Source organism: Brassica rapa, chromosome A03 (assembly GCF_000309985.2).
Source record: "Brassica rapa cultivar Chiifu-401-42 chromosome A03, CAAS_Brap_v3.01, whole genome shotgun sequence".
In the NCBI taxonomy this organism is placed as follows: Eukaryota; Viridiplantae; Streptophyta; class Magnoliopsida; order Brassicales; family Brassicaceae; genus Brassica; species Brassica rapa.
Window position 1 is genome coordinate 14928229 of NC_024797.2, and position 14728 is coordinate 14942956.

Consider the following 14728-nt stretch of genomic DNA (forward strand, 5'->3'; position numbering starts at 1 on the left):
AAGGTAGTGTGAAGCTTCCTGGATCCTCTAATTTCTCTGGAACATCAAGCCTCTGGATGATGGCATTGCACTCATGGGTAAGAATCATCATGCCTTCCATCTCCTTCTTCTTTGCAGCTACAACATCTTTCAGGAAATTGTTGTATTGAGGAATCAACATGAAAGCATCGATGATGGGCATTGCAACCTGAGCTTCACTCATTTGCTTCTCAAACAGAGCCTTGTACTTCTCTAGCAGCTGCTTCTTGAATCTACCAGGGAATGGAAGTTTGGGTTCATAGGGAGGAGGAACAAAAGAACTTTCACTTGCTGGAGTAACAACTTCACCATCCTTTACTGTCTTCTTCTCCTCTCCAACCTTTCCTTTACCTTTGGCTTCCACTATCTTCTCCAAGATCTCGTCATTGATCTTCTCATCAACAATCACCACTTCATCATCTATGTTGATGGCAACCCCCTCACCTAGTTTCTCAGCATCCTTGGTGAGGGTTCTAGGAGGTAACTGCTTACCACTCCTAAGGGTGATAGCTTTGGCCTCCTTGGGATTTTGGTCAGACTTTCCAGGTAGAGATCCTTGCTGGCGATTCTGGTGAGTGTTCATGGAAGCAAATTGATTCTCTAAATTCCTGACTGTAGAAGCAAGGTGTGAGAATTTGTTGTTGAGCTCATTGTAGCTCCCATCAATCTTGGAATGAAGGTTCTTCAACTCATAACCAACTTGCTTCTCACTTCTAGTCTGAGACTCCAAGATTTGCTTCAGTAAGGTATCAGTGCTGCTCTCTTGAGGAGCAGAGGAACCAGACGAGGGGTTTTGCTGAGGCTGATAGCTGCCTTGCTGGTTGTTTCTTGGCGGATAGCCACTCTGTTGGTTGTTGGGTAGGATTTCTGTTGGTAGTTGTTGTACTGAAAGTTGGGCTCCTTTTTGTACCAGCTACCATTGTTGTTGATGAAACACAACTCCTCTTGACCTTCCAAACCCTCAACCTCATTGACAGCAAGTGGATCTTCCTGCTTGGAGTTACCAACAAACTTCAGCTGCTCTTGGGTGGCTTTTTCAGCAATGAGTAGGTCGATCTTGTCTTCCAAAGCTTTGATCTCTTTCCTCGTCTGCTTATCATCTGTTCTACTGCCTCTGTCGTGGTCTCCACTGTAGACTGCATCACTCTTTACCATGTTGTCAACCAGCTCCTCTGCATCCTCCTCAGTTCTCCCCAAGAAGAACCCATTGCTAGCTGTATCCAGTCTGGCTCTGTACTTAGGAAGAGCACCACGGTAGAATGTGCTCAGCAAGCTCTCCTTAGAAAAGCCATGGTGTGGGCATTGAGCTTGGTAGCCCTTGAATCTCTCCCAGGCTTCACTGAAGCCTTCCAAGTTCTTCTGTTGAAAGCTGGAAATCTCGTTTCTCAGCTTAGCAGTTCTTGAAGTAGAGAAGAACTTCTCCAAGAATGCTTTCTTGCAGTCATCCCAAGTAGTGATGGAGTCACTGGGTAGAGACTTCTCCCACTGACGTGCCTTATCCCCCAAAGAGAAAGGGAATAGCTTGAGCTTTAAGGCATCTTCGGACACACCATTGGTTTTTGACAACCCACAGTAGCTGTCGAACCTGTCCAAGTGATCAAATGGATCCTCTAGAGCCAAGCCATGATACTTGTTGTTCTCGATCACGTTGAGGAGTCCTGATTTGATCTCAAAGTTGTTGGCTGCCACAGCGGGTGCTCGGATTCCCAATCTATGACCATGAATGTTGGGGCGGTCGTAAGTGCCAATGGGTCGAGCTGCTCGCTGTTGGTTTTGAGGTATGTCTCCCATATCAGTACTCAATCTCTGCAAGTGAGCCTGTTGCTCTTCTTCTCTTCTATTTCTAGCACACTCTCTCTCTAAAGCTCTGATGTCTGCAGCTATTGGAACTAGGTTTGATGGACCCCTGCTCCTCAAGTTCATACACCTGTAGATTAAAGGGAGGTGAAGAAAGAGAATCAGTAACAAAAGAAAATAAAAATGACTTAGTCTCAAGCAAGTGACTAAATCTCAATGTTCAAATCTACTCAGAATTTGGCAACGGCGCCAATTTGATGTTAGGAGTTTTCAAGGCTCCTAAGACAAATGTTGTAGTATAGAAGATTGTCGAACCAGTTCTGAGGGATATCAAAGCACTGAGAATGCAAGTACTCACTTAATCTAAGTGCAACCAATGATTTAGATGGGTTTTAAATACTACTAAACTAGAAAGCAATAACAGAATGATACTTTCTTGACTAAGGGAAAAGAGAACTCATGGGCATAGGGATTAGACCTTGGGTGATCAAGTATCGAACTAAGGATGGCAAATGATCAATCAAACTATCAACCTTAAGCCTAGACACAATTCTAAGCAAGCTCTATGTCTAGATGAATGCTCATTTGCTAACATATCTCAAACATCAAATGTCTTTGGTTGAATAATATGAAAGCAATCATTACTAACAAGTCTATTAGCTATCTTAGCATCTTTAACAACAAATGTCTTTGGCAAAGTATACTAAAAGCCTAGGAGAGTTGTCTCAGGCATTTCATCAAACACCTTTTGGGTGGGAAATGTCTATTGATCAACTTTTGAGTGGCCAACTCAGAAGATGCATTATGAATACTCTACTAGCAAGGAACAAGAATGATCTACACTAAAACATCCTAGAACTAACCTAATCACCCTTAATCTCCCTAACCCATGAATTCAAAAGGTGATTACTCACTAATCTCCATGATTCCTCTTAAACCCATATTGGATTTCAGATTAATCATGTAGAGAAACACAGGAAATAGATAAGAACACAGAATTCTCAATAATAAACTGATCAATTCATTCAAAAAGATCCCTTTCCAAAGGTTTTTGGTGGTTTTTCTAAGAACAAAGATCATGTGCCTCCTGGTGGCTTACAGAGTAATAAAACATAGGTTTAGAAAATAAAAACGTGCATAATGAAATGACCAAAATGCCCTTGAGAAATCACAAGTTCGAGCAGAAACAAAACACGGAGCGACCTCAGCCCGTCGCTCCGACAAGTCGCTCCAGGCTTCGGGAGCGACCTCGCTGTGTCGCTGCGAGAGGTCGCTCCGGGCTCGTTCTCGCGTCTCCGGGTGATGAAAACGCGAGCGACTTCTCCCTGTCGCTCTGGTATGGTCGCTCTGAGCTTCGGGAGCGACTTCAGCACGTCGCTCTGGAAGGTCGCTCCGAGGTGTAAATGTGTGTCTCCAGACGTGAAAACGCGAGCGACCTTGTGCAGTCGCTCTGGATGAGTCGCTCCGGGATGTGGTGCACAGCGACCTCATGCCGTCGCTCCGAGAGGTCGCTCCGGCTGTGCTCGTCCAAAGATCACTCTTTTCACCTCTTTTGAGCTCCAAATAACCTTATGTGGTACTCCAGTACCTAATAGAGACTCATGTATGCAAAATGCAACCTAAACATGTCTGAATCCTAATCTATATGATGAAAATGCTCATGGATGAATGGATAAAACAATGCAAATATGCAAGATATCAGATACACATCAAACAGTTCGTTTTTAGAAAGTTTCCTCTGAACACCCGTTTATTTCAGTACTAAGAGCATGATTATTGGGAAGTTCTTAGGGTGAGGTTCTTAACGGAATATAAGATATTTAAGAGCCGGTTCTTAGTTTTTTAGTTAAAAGTTAAGAGAAGGATTCTTAAATATCTTATATTCCTCTAAGAACCTCACCCCAAGAACCTCTCAATAATCATGCTCTAAGTCATCCTCCTTGTAGATATGTACTCTTTTCACAATGTATTTGGCTAAATAGATTCCATTGGCAAGCAATAAGCCATAGCCGCCTACCAGATTTTGCACCTTTGATGGAATCATCATACTGCCAATGCGATAAGGAATAGAGAGGTTCAGTTTCACCCTTCAGATGTATAAATTTGGTTGGTGCGACAGATTAATTTGGACAAGGATCACGAATTGACCAAAACTTGTAATTAATAGGATTTATTGTTTGATGTCTTGTATTTTGGTAAAAACATATGCTAGTTTTGTAAATAATTAACAGAATGGTTTAATTTTAGTAGATACTGTAGTTTTGGATTTTTTGCTATAAAATTTAAGTTGTAGATTTTATGGTTTTACCTTTAAATTTTATTGCTCTAGGTTTATTTCAAAATTATAAAAATACTAGATCTAAAGCCATAGAAAAAATAATTTCTAGAACCATTATATTTCCTTTAATTTTTGTTAATAAAACTTGATTGTTTTAATTTTATTGTTCTAGAGAGATTTATGGCTGTCTAAAGCACTCACAGCCAAACATCAATCACCCCATAAGCTGTGTAAAGCACCACACAAAATTATCTCTTACCGACTTTTAGTTTGGTTTTTCTTTGTTTGACCAGAACTTATAAATTTTGGAATTTGTTTTGGCTGAGAATTTAATTAATGTACACACATTATTGTAATTGACCGGATTCTTATATATGTTTTTTCTTTCTTTCTTTGTTAAATAAACTAATTAGTAACGTATGTATTTTTCTTTGTCTGACCAGAACTCTAAGTTTGGAATTTGTTTTTGTTGATAATTTAATTAATGCAAGACTTATACTCATTATTGCAATTGGATTCTTTAGGATATATGTAATTATTTTATTTCTTTGTTAAAAAAACTAATTAGTAACGTATATAAGTACCAATTTATTAAGAGCATGCCCAACTGTTACAACTCTATTTTAAGTATTTGTGACACAATTTATTATTATTTTAATATAATTTGTTAATGATATTTTAAAAAATTTTAAAACAAGAGTAAAGTGAGATGAGATAGACACATGGTAAATAAGCTTAGGACTGATTGCTAAATGTTGCATGCAGGGATATTCTCTATTTTTCTCTCACTTGCTTTTCTAAGTATTTAAAAGGGAGATGATCATTTTCTCTCAACCCAAAATAAAACATCTCCAGAAAAGGAAAAGAGATAGAAAGATAACAATGTCAGCACAGAAGATTCAATTTGTTTCTTTGATTCTAGCTTTTTCTCTTCTGTTTTCTCAATCAACCGGTAATATTATCCTTTTCTAATTATTCATAATTGAATGATATAATAACTGGTTTATTTTTAAATAACCTTTTCAGGTGAGTGTAACTATAGATACCCAGTACCACCTGTAGCAATTTGTAAGAAGAATGACGACTGCAAGAACGCGTGTGTGCCGCCTTCAGAAGATCCAAATTATCTAGAGTGCATTACTTCCCGTTCTCCCCCAAAGTATTTTGGCACATGTTGTTGTTTACTAAAAGAAACATAGTCTTACATATCATAAGATTTAATATCAATCTAAAAATAATGTTTGCATCGTTTGAATTTTTCCTCTAGAAGGTCAGAGCGGTTAATATCGTTTATACACTTAATAAATAAAATGTATAACTAAATTAAAAAATAAAAACAAAATTTTAATTTATTTGATTAGATAATTGGATAAAATTAATAATAGTAAGAACTATCCAAAATCTGAATATATAATTTTAAAAAGAGATAATTTCTGTAAATATAGTATTGTTATATCAAAAATTCTTTTTAGTAAAAAGTTAAAAACATGAATTATATAACTAAATATTAAGTTAGAGTGGTTAATATCGTTTATACCCTTAATGAATAAAATATATAACTAAATTAAAAAATTTAAAACAAAATTTTAATTTATTTGATTATATAATTGATTAAAATTAATAATAGTAAGAATTATCCAAAAATCTGAATATATAATTTTAAAAAGAGATAATTTCTGCAAATTTTGTATTGTTATCTGAAAAAAGTCTTTTAGCAAAAAGTTAAGAAAATGAATTATATAACTAAATATTAATCAAATAAAATTCTTAATTATATAATTAAATATAGAATATTGAATATCCAAAATATTAAAATATAATTTAAAAAAGAGATAATTTCTATATATATATTGTATTGTTATCTGAAAAAGTATTTTAGTAAAAAGTTAAAACATAAATTATATAATTAAATATTAATCAAATAATATTTTTTAATTATATAATTAAAAGTATAATATTCATTTATTTTAAGATTTATTTTAGTATAATGAATATAGTGTACAAAGAACTTTTCAAAAATTATGAAAATGTTTAAGCCTGCATTGCGGGCAAAATACATAGTACTATATATTTAATATAACAATCTATTAAATGAGGCTTCCAATTCATATTGTTTTAAGATCATTTGTATATTTTTATAACAAAATTTTTAAATCATTGATGACATAATTTTAAATGTAGAATTTTTAATATTTTTTAACTATTTAAATCGTTTTAGAAAATATTCAATTCAAAGTTCAAAATTAAATTATATGTTCCCAATTCTTACTCAATACAATTTTGAAATTAAAATATTTATGTATTTCTTAGATGGTATATAGTAACATAAATGTTATTAAATATATATTTTAATATGAATATCTATTAAGTGAGACTTCCTACTCTTATTGTTTTACAATCATTTTTATCTTGTTATAATAAAAAATATTAAACTATTGATCACAAATTTTTTGTGAAATGTTTAAGACTTTTAATAATTTATTTTTGTTTTTAAATTTTGAAATATAACATATACGAAAAAACTAAATTCTTATTATATGGGTAATGTGATTGTTTAATTTCTTTTAATAACATAAAATTAAACAAAAATAATAAGGGTACACAAGTTTTATCAAATTTCTATTGTTGAAAATCGTTAATTGTCATATATATTTTAATCAAATTAGATAATTCCGTAGATTTTGTTTAGAAAAATAATTTAAGTATATTAATTTATTATTAGTTTAATAAAAAATATAATATATGTTTAGATGAACCAACATATTTCTTTAGAAACTTTGAAAAATATTCACGTGAAATAGCTATAATATTGTAATGCTTTTTAAATAATATATAAGGGATTTATTGTTTCTTCCTCCGAACAACAATCGTTGACAGATAGGATCAATTTTAATACCTCTAGAGCACATTCTGGTAGCTACTGCCAACTCCCCTAAACCACTTTCCATTAAAAAATGTTGAAGTTTTGGAAGAATTTTAAGTTTCCATATCTTCCTCTTGATGACCTGAGAACCTTATGGTGGTAATATTTGATCATTTTCGTTATAGATATGAGTTAACCGCCAATTTATATAGTGTTCCATAACTTCATACTCCAATTTGAAAGGCTTTGTATACTGTAACATGGGCCTACTAGTTATTACGATTAAAGACTTTAGGGGTTGGTAGATTTTTGTAGTTATTCATCTCAATAATACAAGAGAGACTTTCCAGAACTAGAACTGTTGTGTTGTCTTTTTGTCAGGCTTGTGCATTCTGATCGTCTACGTGTTTCTTATTTATGAAAATCTATAATTTAAACACTTTAATTCAAAAATTAAGGCAGTATCATTCCGGATTTCTTCTTGAGTATATCCACATATCAAAATATATATTTCTTTTTTTGGAAGACAAAACTTTTAGGCTTTCCAGAGCTTTTTGGAAACAATTATCCTTTGATTTTATGATACATTTGGAAGACGAGAAATGACAAAGTATTTAATTGTAAAAGAGATCTCCAATAAACACTCTCCAATTAGCGACTATAGAAGAAGAAAGCTAGAGGATTGCAAACCAGAAAAAAGTTGAAGAGGAAGTAGAATCGCAGGAAGAAGCACAACCCTTAGAAGTGCTGATCCACCTTTCATCCCCCATGGAGCCCTGTGTCCCTTTCTGCCATATTGATGCTTCGTGGGTCGGTCATGAACAACATAGTGGTCTCGGGTGGTACCTTTGGGATGATATGGAAGGTAATATGCATGGTGAAATGGGTTGTAGAAAAAGTATGTCGGCCCACCACACAGAGCTAAATAGGCTATGTCATGTCTAAATGACCGAAATATATTTTCAGTGAAGTTTGAAACGAACTATCATGATGGTGGATGATCCCCTGGACTGGCCTGCTTTTAGATCAGAAATGCAGCATTCTCATAATCTTAGGGATCATTTTACGTTATTTCTACACTGTTTATTTCTAGATCTCAAAATGTTTGTGTAAATCGCCTTGCAAAAAGAGTTGGAGTACGTAAGAATCTTTTCTTACACGTAAGCAGATCCGGCTCTGTGCATGTGCTGTAAGCACATTTGCAGAGGGCTCATTACAATCTTTATAAAAATTTAAGCTTAAATTAGATTAGAGTTTAAATTTTTTTAATATTTATTTTTTATCTAAGGAAAAAATCTTTAAAATTTTCTTTCATTTCTTTAAAAAAAACCTCAATTTTTTTTTCAACTCATGGCCCAATTTACTATTAAGACGGAGCTGCATGTAAGTTACGATCTGCCGGTATATGCCGATCGTAACTTAATATATGGTGTTTGACCAACGTTGAGTTGGCCTAGTGGTGAAGGGATTGCGGCTGTAACGTCCGTCACTTGGGTTCAACTTACGGTGGGAGAGACTATTTACAATGTTTGGGTTCCCGGCAAAAAGTTGAAAACACCTTTTTTGTTACCAAAAAAAAAAAAAAAAAAAGCTGTTTGTTGAAAAAAAATATATAAGGGCAGTATTTATCCCTAGATCTCGTTAAAATAAAGAATGTAGCAACAATCAGTTTTCATATTCACCAAATTAACCGTGGAAAGAGAAGGTCCGGATCCGAATGAGGAACTGAAGCTCGACTCAGTGCTCTCTTAAGTGAAATGTAGACATATATTTCTTTTGAAGAACGTGAAGTTGTTCATGTGGTGATCTAGACTGAGAAGGAAGGATGGAACTAGAGATGAAGTGGATATGTACATGATGATGTGATATAATTAGTTTGGTGAAAAATATAAAAAGAATAGAAAAAATAAATGAAGTGGAGAGTAATAAATGAAGAGGAAGAGTCATCGCTGTCATGGTCGCAGTTAAAGAGGGTGGTCAGAGTCAGAACTCTCCCTTAAGCAACCTTCCAAATTTATTGATACATTTCTGTATCCCAAGATCCACCCACCACTCTCCTCCTTCTCTCTTCATCTTCGCAAGATTCTAAACCACATCTCATCCCCTCATGTCCGAAAACAGCAAGATTCTTGCAATGTGTTGTTGACTTTGATCTCCAATCGTCATGGGGAAGAAGAGCGGCTCTTCCTCTTCTTCCTGGCTCACCGCTGTTAAACGAGCTTTCCGATCTCCGACCAAGAAAGAACATAACAACAACAACATCAATGCTCACGGTAATGAAGCTGAGGAAGACGATGACAAGGTTTGTCTGAAATATTTGAGTGTTGTTTCTTCACTCTCTCTCCAAATCTGGACGGGATTCTTACTTTTATTCAAATGCTCTGTTTTTTTTTTGCAGAAGAGAGAGAAGCGACGGTGGTTATTCAGAAAAACAACGAATCACGACTCTTCGGCAAAGACCACCGGCGTTGTAAAAGACGGGTCTGCTCCTAAACCTGTTGAAACGGCGGCGATCAACACAAATGCTTCATCCTCTGTTTCAGAACAGAGAAACGCCGCACCACCACCGCACACCACCGTCTCCGTCGTATCGGAACTTCCTCCGGAGACGGCGGAGCTACCAAGTATCTCAAGCCGGAGTTACTCCGCGAGAGAAAGCTACGCAGCTATCATCATCCAAACTTGTTTCAGAGGTTATCTGGTGAGCAAGTTTTCTACTAATTACAGTTAATTAATTAAATATCGTTAATTATATGTAATTAACGATTAAATGAGTATTTGGTTTAGGCAAGAAGAGCATTAAGAGCATTGAAAGGGTTAGTGAAGCTACAAGCACTAGTGAGAGGTCACAACGTTAGGAAACAAGCTAAGATGACATTACGTTGTATGCAAGCTCTGGTCCGAGTCCAGTCTCGTGTCCTTGACCAACGTAAACGCTTGTCTCACGATGGTACTCGCAAGTCTGCCTTCAGTGACACTCAAAGTGTTCTTGAATCTCGTTTTCTTCAAGACATTTCAGACAGAAGATCCATGGTAAGATCTAATATAAGTCTCAGACATCATTGTTTCGGACATGTTAGGTAATGATGTTTTTGTTGTTGTTATAGTCAAGAGAAGGAAGTAGCATTGCTGAAGATTGGGAGGAGAGACCACAAACGATTCAAGAAGTCAAAGCAATGTTGCAAGAAAGACGAGACAATAGTTTATCAAAAGCCTTCTCGCAACCGGTAGTTAAAATTAAAAAAAATATTACACATTAATGGTTTGATTTAAAACGGTTTTTCTTCCGGTTTAGTGCCTAATTTTGCTTGGTTTTTCTGGTTAAAGATTAGGAGAACGGGAGGTAGTCAATCTATAGGAGTAGATGAAGAAGAGAGACCAAAATGGTTAGACCGATGGATGTCATCTAAACCATGGGATAAACGAGCTTCAACGGACCAAAGACCACCGATTTACAAAACCGTTGAAATGGATACTTCCCAACCGTATTTAACCCGTGCTCATTCAAGAACCGGTGCTAGTCCAAGCCGTAGCCAAAGGCCTGATACACCATCAAGAACCAGCCACCATTACAACCATCAACAACAACACAGTTTCTCATCAGCTACACCATCTCCGGCTAAGTCCAGACCGATACAAATCCGGTCCGCGAGTCCACGGATTCAAAGAGATGACCGGTCTGCTTACAGCTACACATCAAACACACCTAGCTTGAGGTCTAACTATAGTTTTACCGCAAGAAGTGGCTATAGCGTTTGCACCACCACCACATTGCCGAACTACATGGCCATCACTGAATCAGCAAAGGCTAGAATAAGGTCTCATAGTGCACCGAGGCAACGACCTTTGACACCTGAGAAAGACCGTGCCGGGTCAGCTAGGAAACGGCTTTCATATCCGGTTCCAGTGCAGCCACCAGTGGATTATGGTGATAGTAACAGTCAGAGTTTAAGGAGTCCGAGTCTGAAGAGTATCGGTGGTTCACAGTTGGGTGCATTGGAGCAACAGTCAAACTACTCTTCTTGCTATACCGAGTCTGTTGGTGGTGGTGGAGAGATCTCACCTGCTTCTACTAGTGATAGAAGATGGTTAAGATGATAAATAAGGAAAATCTAACGGTCATAGTTTTTTCTTAAATAGTTTTTTCGGATATATATATAAATAATATTTCATTTTGACTAAGATAAGAACGATGACTTTTTAGTGTGTGTTGATGACCTTGGATATTGGTGTGTAATGTGTGATTTTGTGTGTTTTTGTTTATGTTTTAATGGAAGATTGGAAATGTAATCTTGTTACTAATTTTGGTCTTTACGTAAGCATTGTTCTAAATTTTTATTTTAAATGATTGCAATTAGATCATTATCATATGCAAGTTATGAGATGATTATTGTCGTGGTCTAACTACTTTTCATTTACATGATGTTTTAAGTTATTGAACTTAAAAGCAATGTCTGGCCAGCTTACTATTTTCATTGTAATTTAATGCAAAAGTGAATATTAATTTATGAAATTGACCATGAGAAAAGCTGCAACTTTGCAACTTGGGACACGAGCAAAGAACATCGCCCATGTGACATGATTCCTACACTTATCAGTCTTGTCTTCGACGTTACACTTACAAGTTACAACACACAACTCCACATCGACCTAAGATAAATGCTTCTTAAATAAGAGAAAACAAAATAAATAAAACACCATCAAAGTCTATCAACTTGACCTACAATTTGTTTAGCATCATTACTAGGCCGCCCTGGGATAAGGCACTTAAAAGGCTGGCACATGTATATTACTCAACATTATATGTGTATGATTTGTAGACAAATAAATGAACATCATAAAGAGTTTTACAAGAGATCTTGTTGAATTAAAATAATTGAAGATCAGCCTGACCAAAAAGTAAATAAATATCAAATTAACTTGAGCCTGGCAAAAAAAACAGAGCATGTTGAATTAAGTAATTGAATCTCAGTCTGACAAACAGCACGCAGTTTTCATCTCCCCGGAAAAAACAGCAGGGCTGGCAAATCACAGATGATCTCAAAATGGTCCTAATGGAGAATTAGAAAGCTACAGGCCCAACAAAACTAAATGGGCCTGAAAAGCGTTTTCTCAGGAAAGGGTCTCTTCCCCAGCGGGCGATAGAAGTAAATGCAGCCGACGAGCTCGAGTAACAGTTATCGTCGGAGCAAAATCCCCAGAAATACACAAATTTCTCGAATTATCCGATTCGAAACACAAAACACAAAAGCGAGTCTGGTATGCCGAGAAAATTCTCCATTTCATCTTTTCATATACATATGTTTTGGTTGTTTCATAGATCTCTCTCATATTCTTCGATCTTGTTCCCTCCCTAAATATAAAACAAAGTTTCTGACCCTATTACGAAAAGTTCAGATTTTTGCTTAATTTCTGAGCTGATCTGGTGAGTAATTTGCTTCTGGGTCTCGATTATATTTGGTTCTCGTTGATGGGTTTTCGTTTTCTGGGAAAATGTGTGAGTCACGATCTCTATTTTGATTGGGTGCTTCGGGTACAAAGTTTACTGCTTTGTAATATTTGGGCTTCGATCTTGGAATCAAAGTTTTGATCTTTGTTGCATTCACTAAACACTTGTTTGATAACAGCAATGGACTTATGTTCTGCTCTATCTACTTAACATCAAACACTCTTGATCACCTGTGCTTCCTTAATAGTTTTTAAGTATGGTTATTGGATGACCAGATATCAACTGCAAGAAACCTCAATGTCAGACGCTCCAGATGTTGATGACCGTGTGGATTACGAGGATGGTAGCTCCAGTGAGATGGAGGAGGAGGAACATGTAGAAGAGTATGAAGAGGAAGAAGACGATGATGACAATCAAGATGTGGATAGGGAAGAAGGTCAGGAGGAGTTAGCTGAAGATGAAGACAACAATATTGATATTGATATTGAGACAGCAGAAGATGAAGAGAAGTCACCCTCTCCTATTGACGAAGAAAAGGAAGAGTATTCCTTTCTTCTCTCACTTCCTCCTCATGGTTCTGAAGTTTTCATTGGCGGCCTCCCTAGGGATGTTGGAGAAGAGGACCTGAGGGATCTATGTGAACCAATCGGCGACATATTTGAGGTTGGAACATCAATAATATTTTGTGTCCTGTTTAGCATGAACCTCTCTGTATCCACGGCTGACTTTTAACTTTTCTTCTTATTAGGTGAGACTGATGAAAGATAGGGACTCCGGTGAGAGTAAAGGCTATGCCTTTGTAGGTTTCAAAACCAAAGACGTTGCACAAAAGGCCATTGAGAAGCTCCACAGTAAAGAGTTTAAGGCAAGCTCGACCGCTTCACTTAGTTTACACTATACTTGTGACTACTTCTGTTTAAACTTATATAATATTTTTTTTTGTACAGGGGAAGACCATAAGATGCTCCCTTTCTGAAACTAAGAATAGATTGTTTATTGGTAACATCCCAAAAGGCTGGGATGAGGATGAGTTTAGGAAAGTCATAGAGGATGTGGGTCCTGGAGTGGAGAATATTGAGCTCATCAAAGTAAGATGACTTAATCAATTTGATTTCCATATGATGATTTTGTTGAATTCCCTTACTAATTATCTTCTTGGTGGCTGTAGGACCCAACAAATTCCACACGTAACCGTGGTTTTGCATTTGTTATATACTACAACAACGCATGTGCTGATTACTCAAGGCAGAAAATGATAGATTCTAGTTTTAAGCTCGAGGGTAACGCTCCAACTGTGACTTGGGCTGACCCCAAAAGCTCTCCTGAGACTTCAGCCGCTGCTGCTCAGGTAAACCTTTAAACAGAGTGTTTAGTCTCTCTCTCTAGCACTTGTTTGACACTCACTCTTTGTGCTCAGGTGAAAGCTCTTTATGTGAAGAATATTCCAGAGAATACATCAACAGAGCAACTTAAAGAGCTCTTTCAGAGACATGGAGAAGTTACTAAAGTCGTCACACCTCCTGGAAAAGGTGGAAAGCGTGATTTTGGGTTTGTCCACTATGCTGAAAGGTCTAGTGCTTTGAAGGCTGTCAACGACTCCGAGAGATATGAAATCAACGGTAAATTTTTTTATTATTCATCCAGAAGACTGCTACTGAGTAACATGAACCTTTGCTCACAAAACTTGCAAAACTACAGGTCAAGAGTTAGAAGTTGTGCTTGCTAAACCCCAGGCTGAGAGGAAACATGAGCCTTCTTCTTATGCTTATGGTGCTGCTGCAGCTACTCCTGCTCCCTTTGCTCTTCCCACCTTTGGTGGTTTTGCTGCGCCTCCTTATGGTGCTATGAGTATTGCCGGTAGTTTTGCTCAGGTATATAAATATGTTTAATGTTTGGTATCTTTGAAGAAGTCATTATCAGCAATTTTTGTGTGTGTAAACTTTGGTTTTTAATATTGGGTATTGAGCAGCCAATGATCTATGGTAGAGGAGCAATGCCAACAGGGATGCAAATGGTTCCAATGCTTCTTCCTGATGGCCGAGTTGGCTATGTTCTGTAAGTCAGTTTGTTCTTTTAACCATAATGGGTTCATCTTTCTCTTTGGACTAAACCGATATGGGTTTTATATGTGATGTAGGCAACAGCCTGGTATGCAGATGGCACCACCACCGCCGCGACCCAGAAGAGTTGACCGGAATAACGGCTCAAGCGGAAGGTCAGGGAGAGAAAGCAGCCATGATGATGATGGTAACCGAGGAGGCAGAAGGTACCGTCCCTACTAGCAGCCCAAAGCTACAGAACAAGAAGCAAGCAAGTAGACAGA

At 36.8% G+C, this 14728-nt stretch overlaps 2 protein-coding genes and 1 non-coding gene across 5 annotated transcripts; all 3 read left to right on the forward strand.

Moving 5' to 3' along the window:
- The first annotated feature begins 1303 nt into the window (after nucleotides 1-1303).
- Nucleotides 1304-1410, forward strand: LOC117133114. The gene has a single exon (XR_004456955.1). It is a non-coding gene; the product is annotated as a small nucleolar RNA R71 (small nucleolar RNA).
- A 7710-nt stretch (nucleotides 1411-9120) lies between these two features.
- On the forward strand, nucleotides 9121-11054 carry LOC103858817 (protein IQ-DOMAIN 1). The gene is made up of 5 exons (XM_009136242.2): nucleotides 9121-9258; nucleotides 9355-9657; nucleotides 9744-9989; nucleotides 10064-10183; nucleotides 10284-11054. The coding sequence occupies exons 1-5, from the start codon at nucleotides 9121-9123 to the stop codon at nucleotides 11052-11054; spliced, it is 1578 nt and encodes a 525-aa protein (XP_009134490.1).
- A 1648-nt stretch (nucleotides 11055-12702) lies between these two features.
- On the forward strand, nucleotides 12703-14687 carry LOC103858818 (heterogeneous nuclear ribonucleoprotein Q). Of its 3 annotated transcripts, none has more exons than XM_033286176.1 (8): nucleotides 12703-13068; nucleotides 13154-13287; nucleotides 13367-13493; nucleotides 13574-13753; nucleotides 13823-14024; nucleotides 14104-14276; nucleotides 14375-14460; nucleotides 14543-14687. In XM_033286176.1, exons 1-8 carry the CDS (start codon nucleotides 12703-12705, stop codon nucleotides 14685-14687), a joined length of 1413 nt encoding a protein of 470 aa, XP_033142067.1. The 3 variants fall into 3 exon arrangements, with proteins under 3 accessions (XP_033142067.1, XP_033142068.1, XP_033142069.1); XM_033286177.1 differs by having other exon boundaries at nucleotides 13154-13270; nucleotides 13353-13493; XM_033286178.1 differs by having other exon boundaries at nucleotides 13154-13270; nucleotides 13353-13469.
- Nucleotides 14688-14728: the final 41 nt, after the last annotated feature.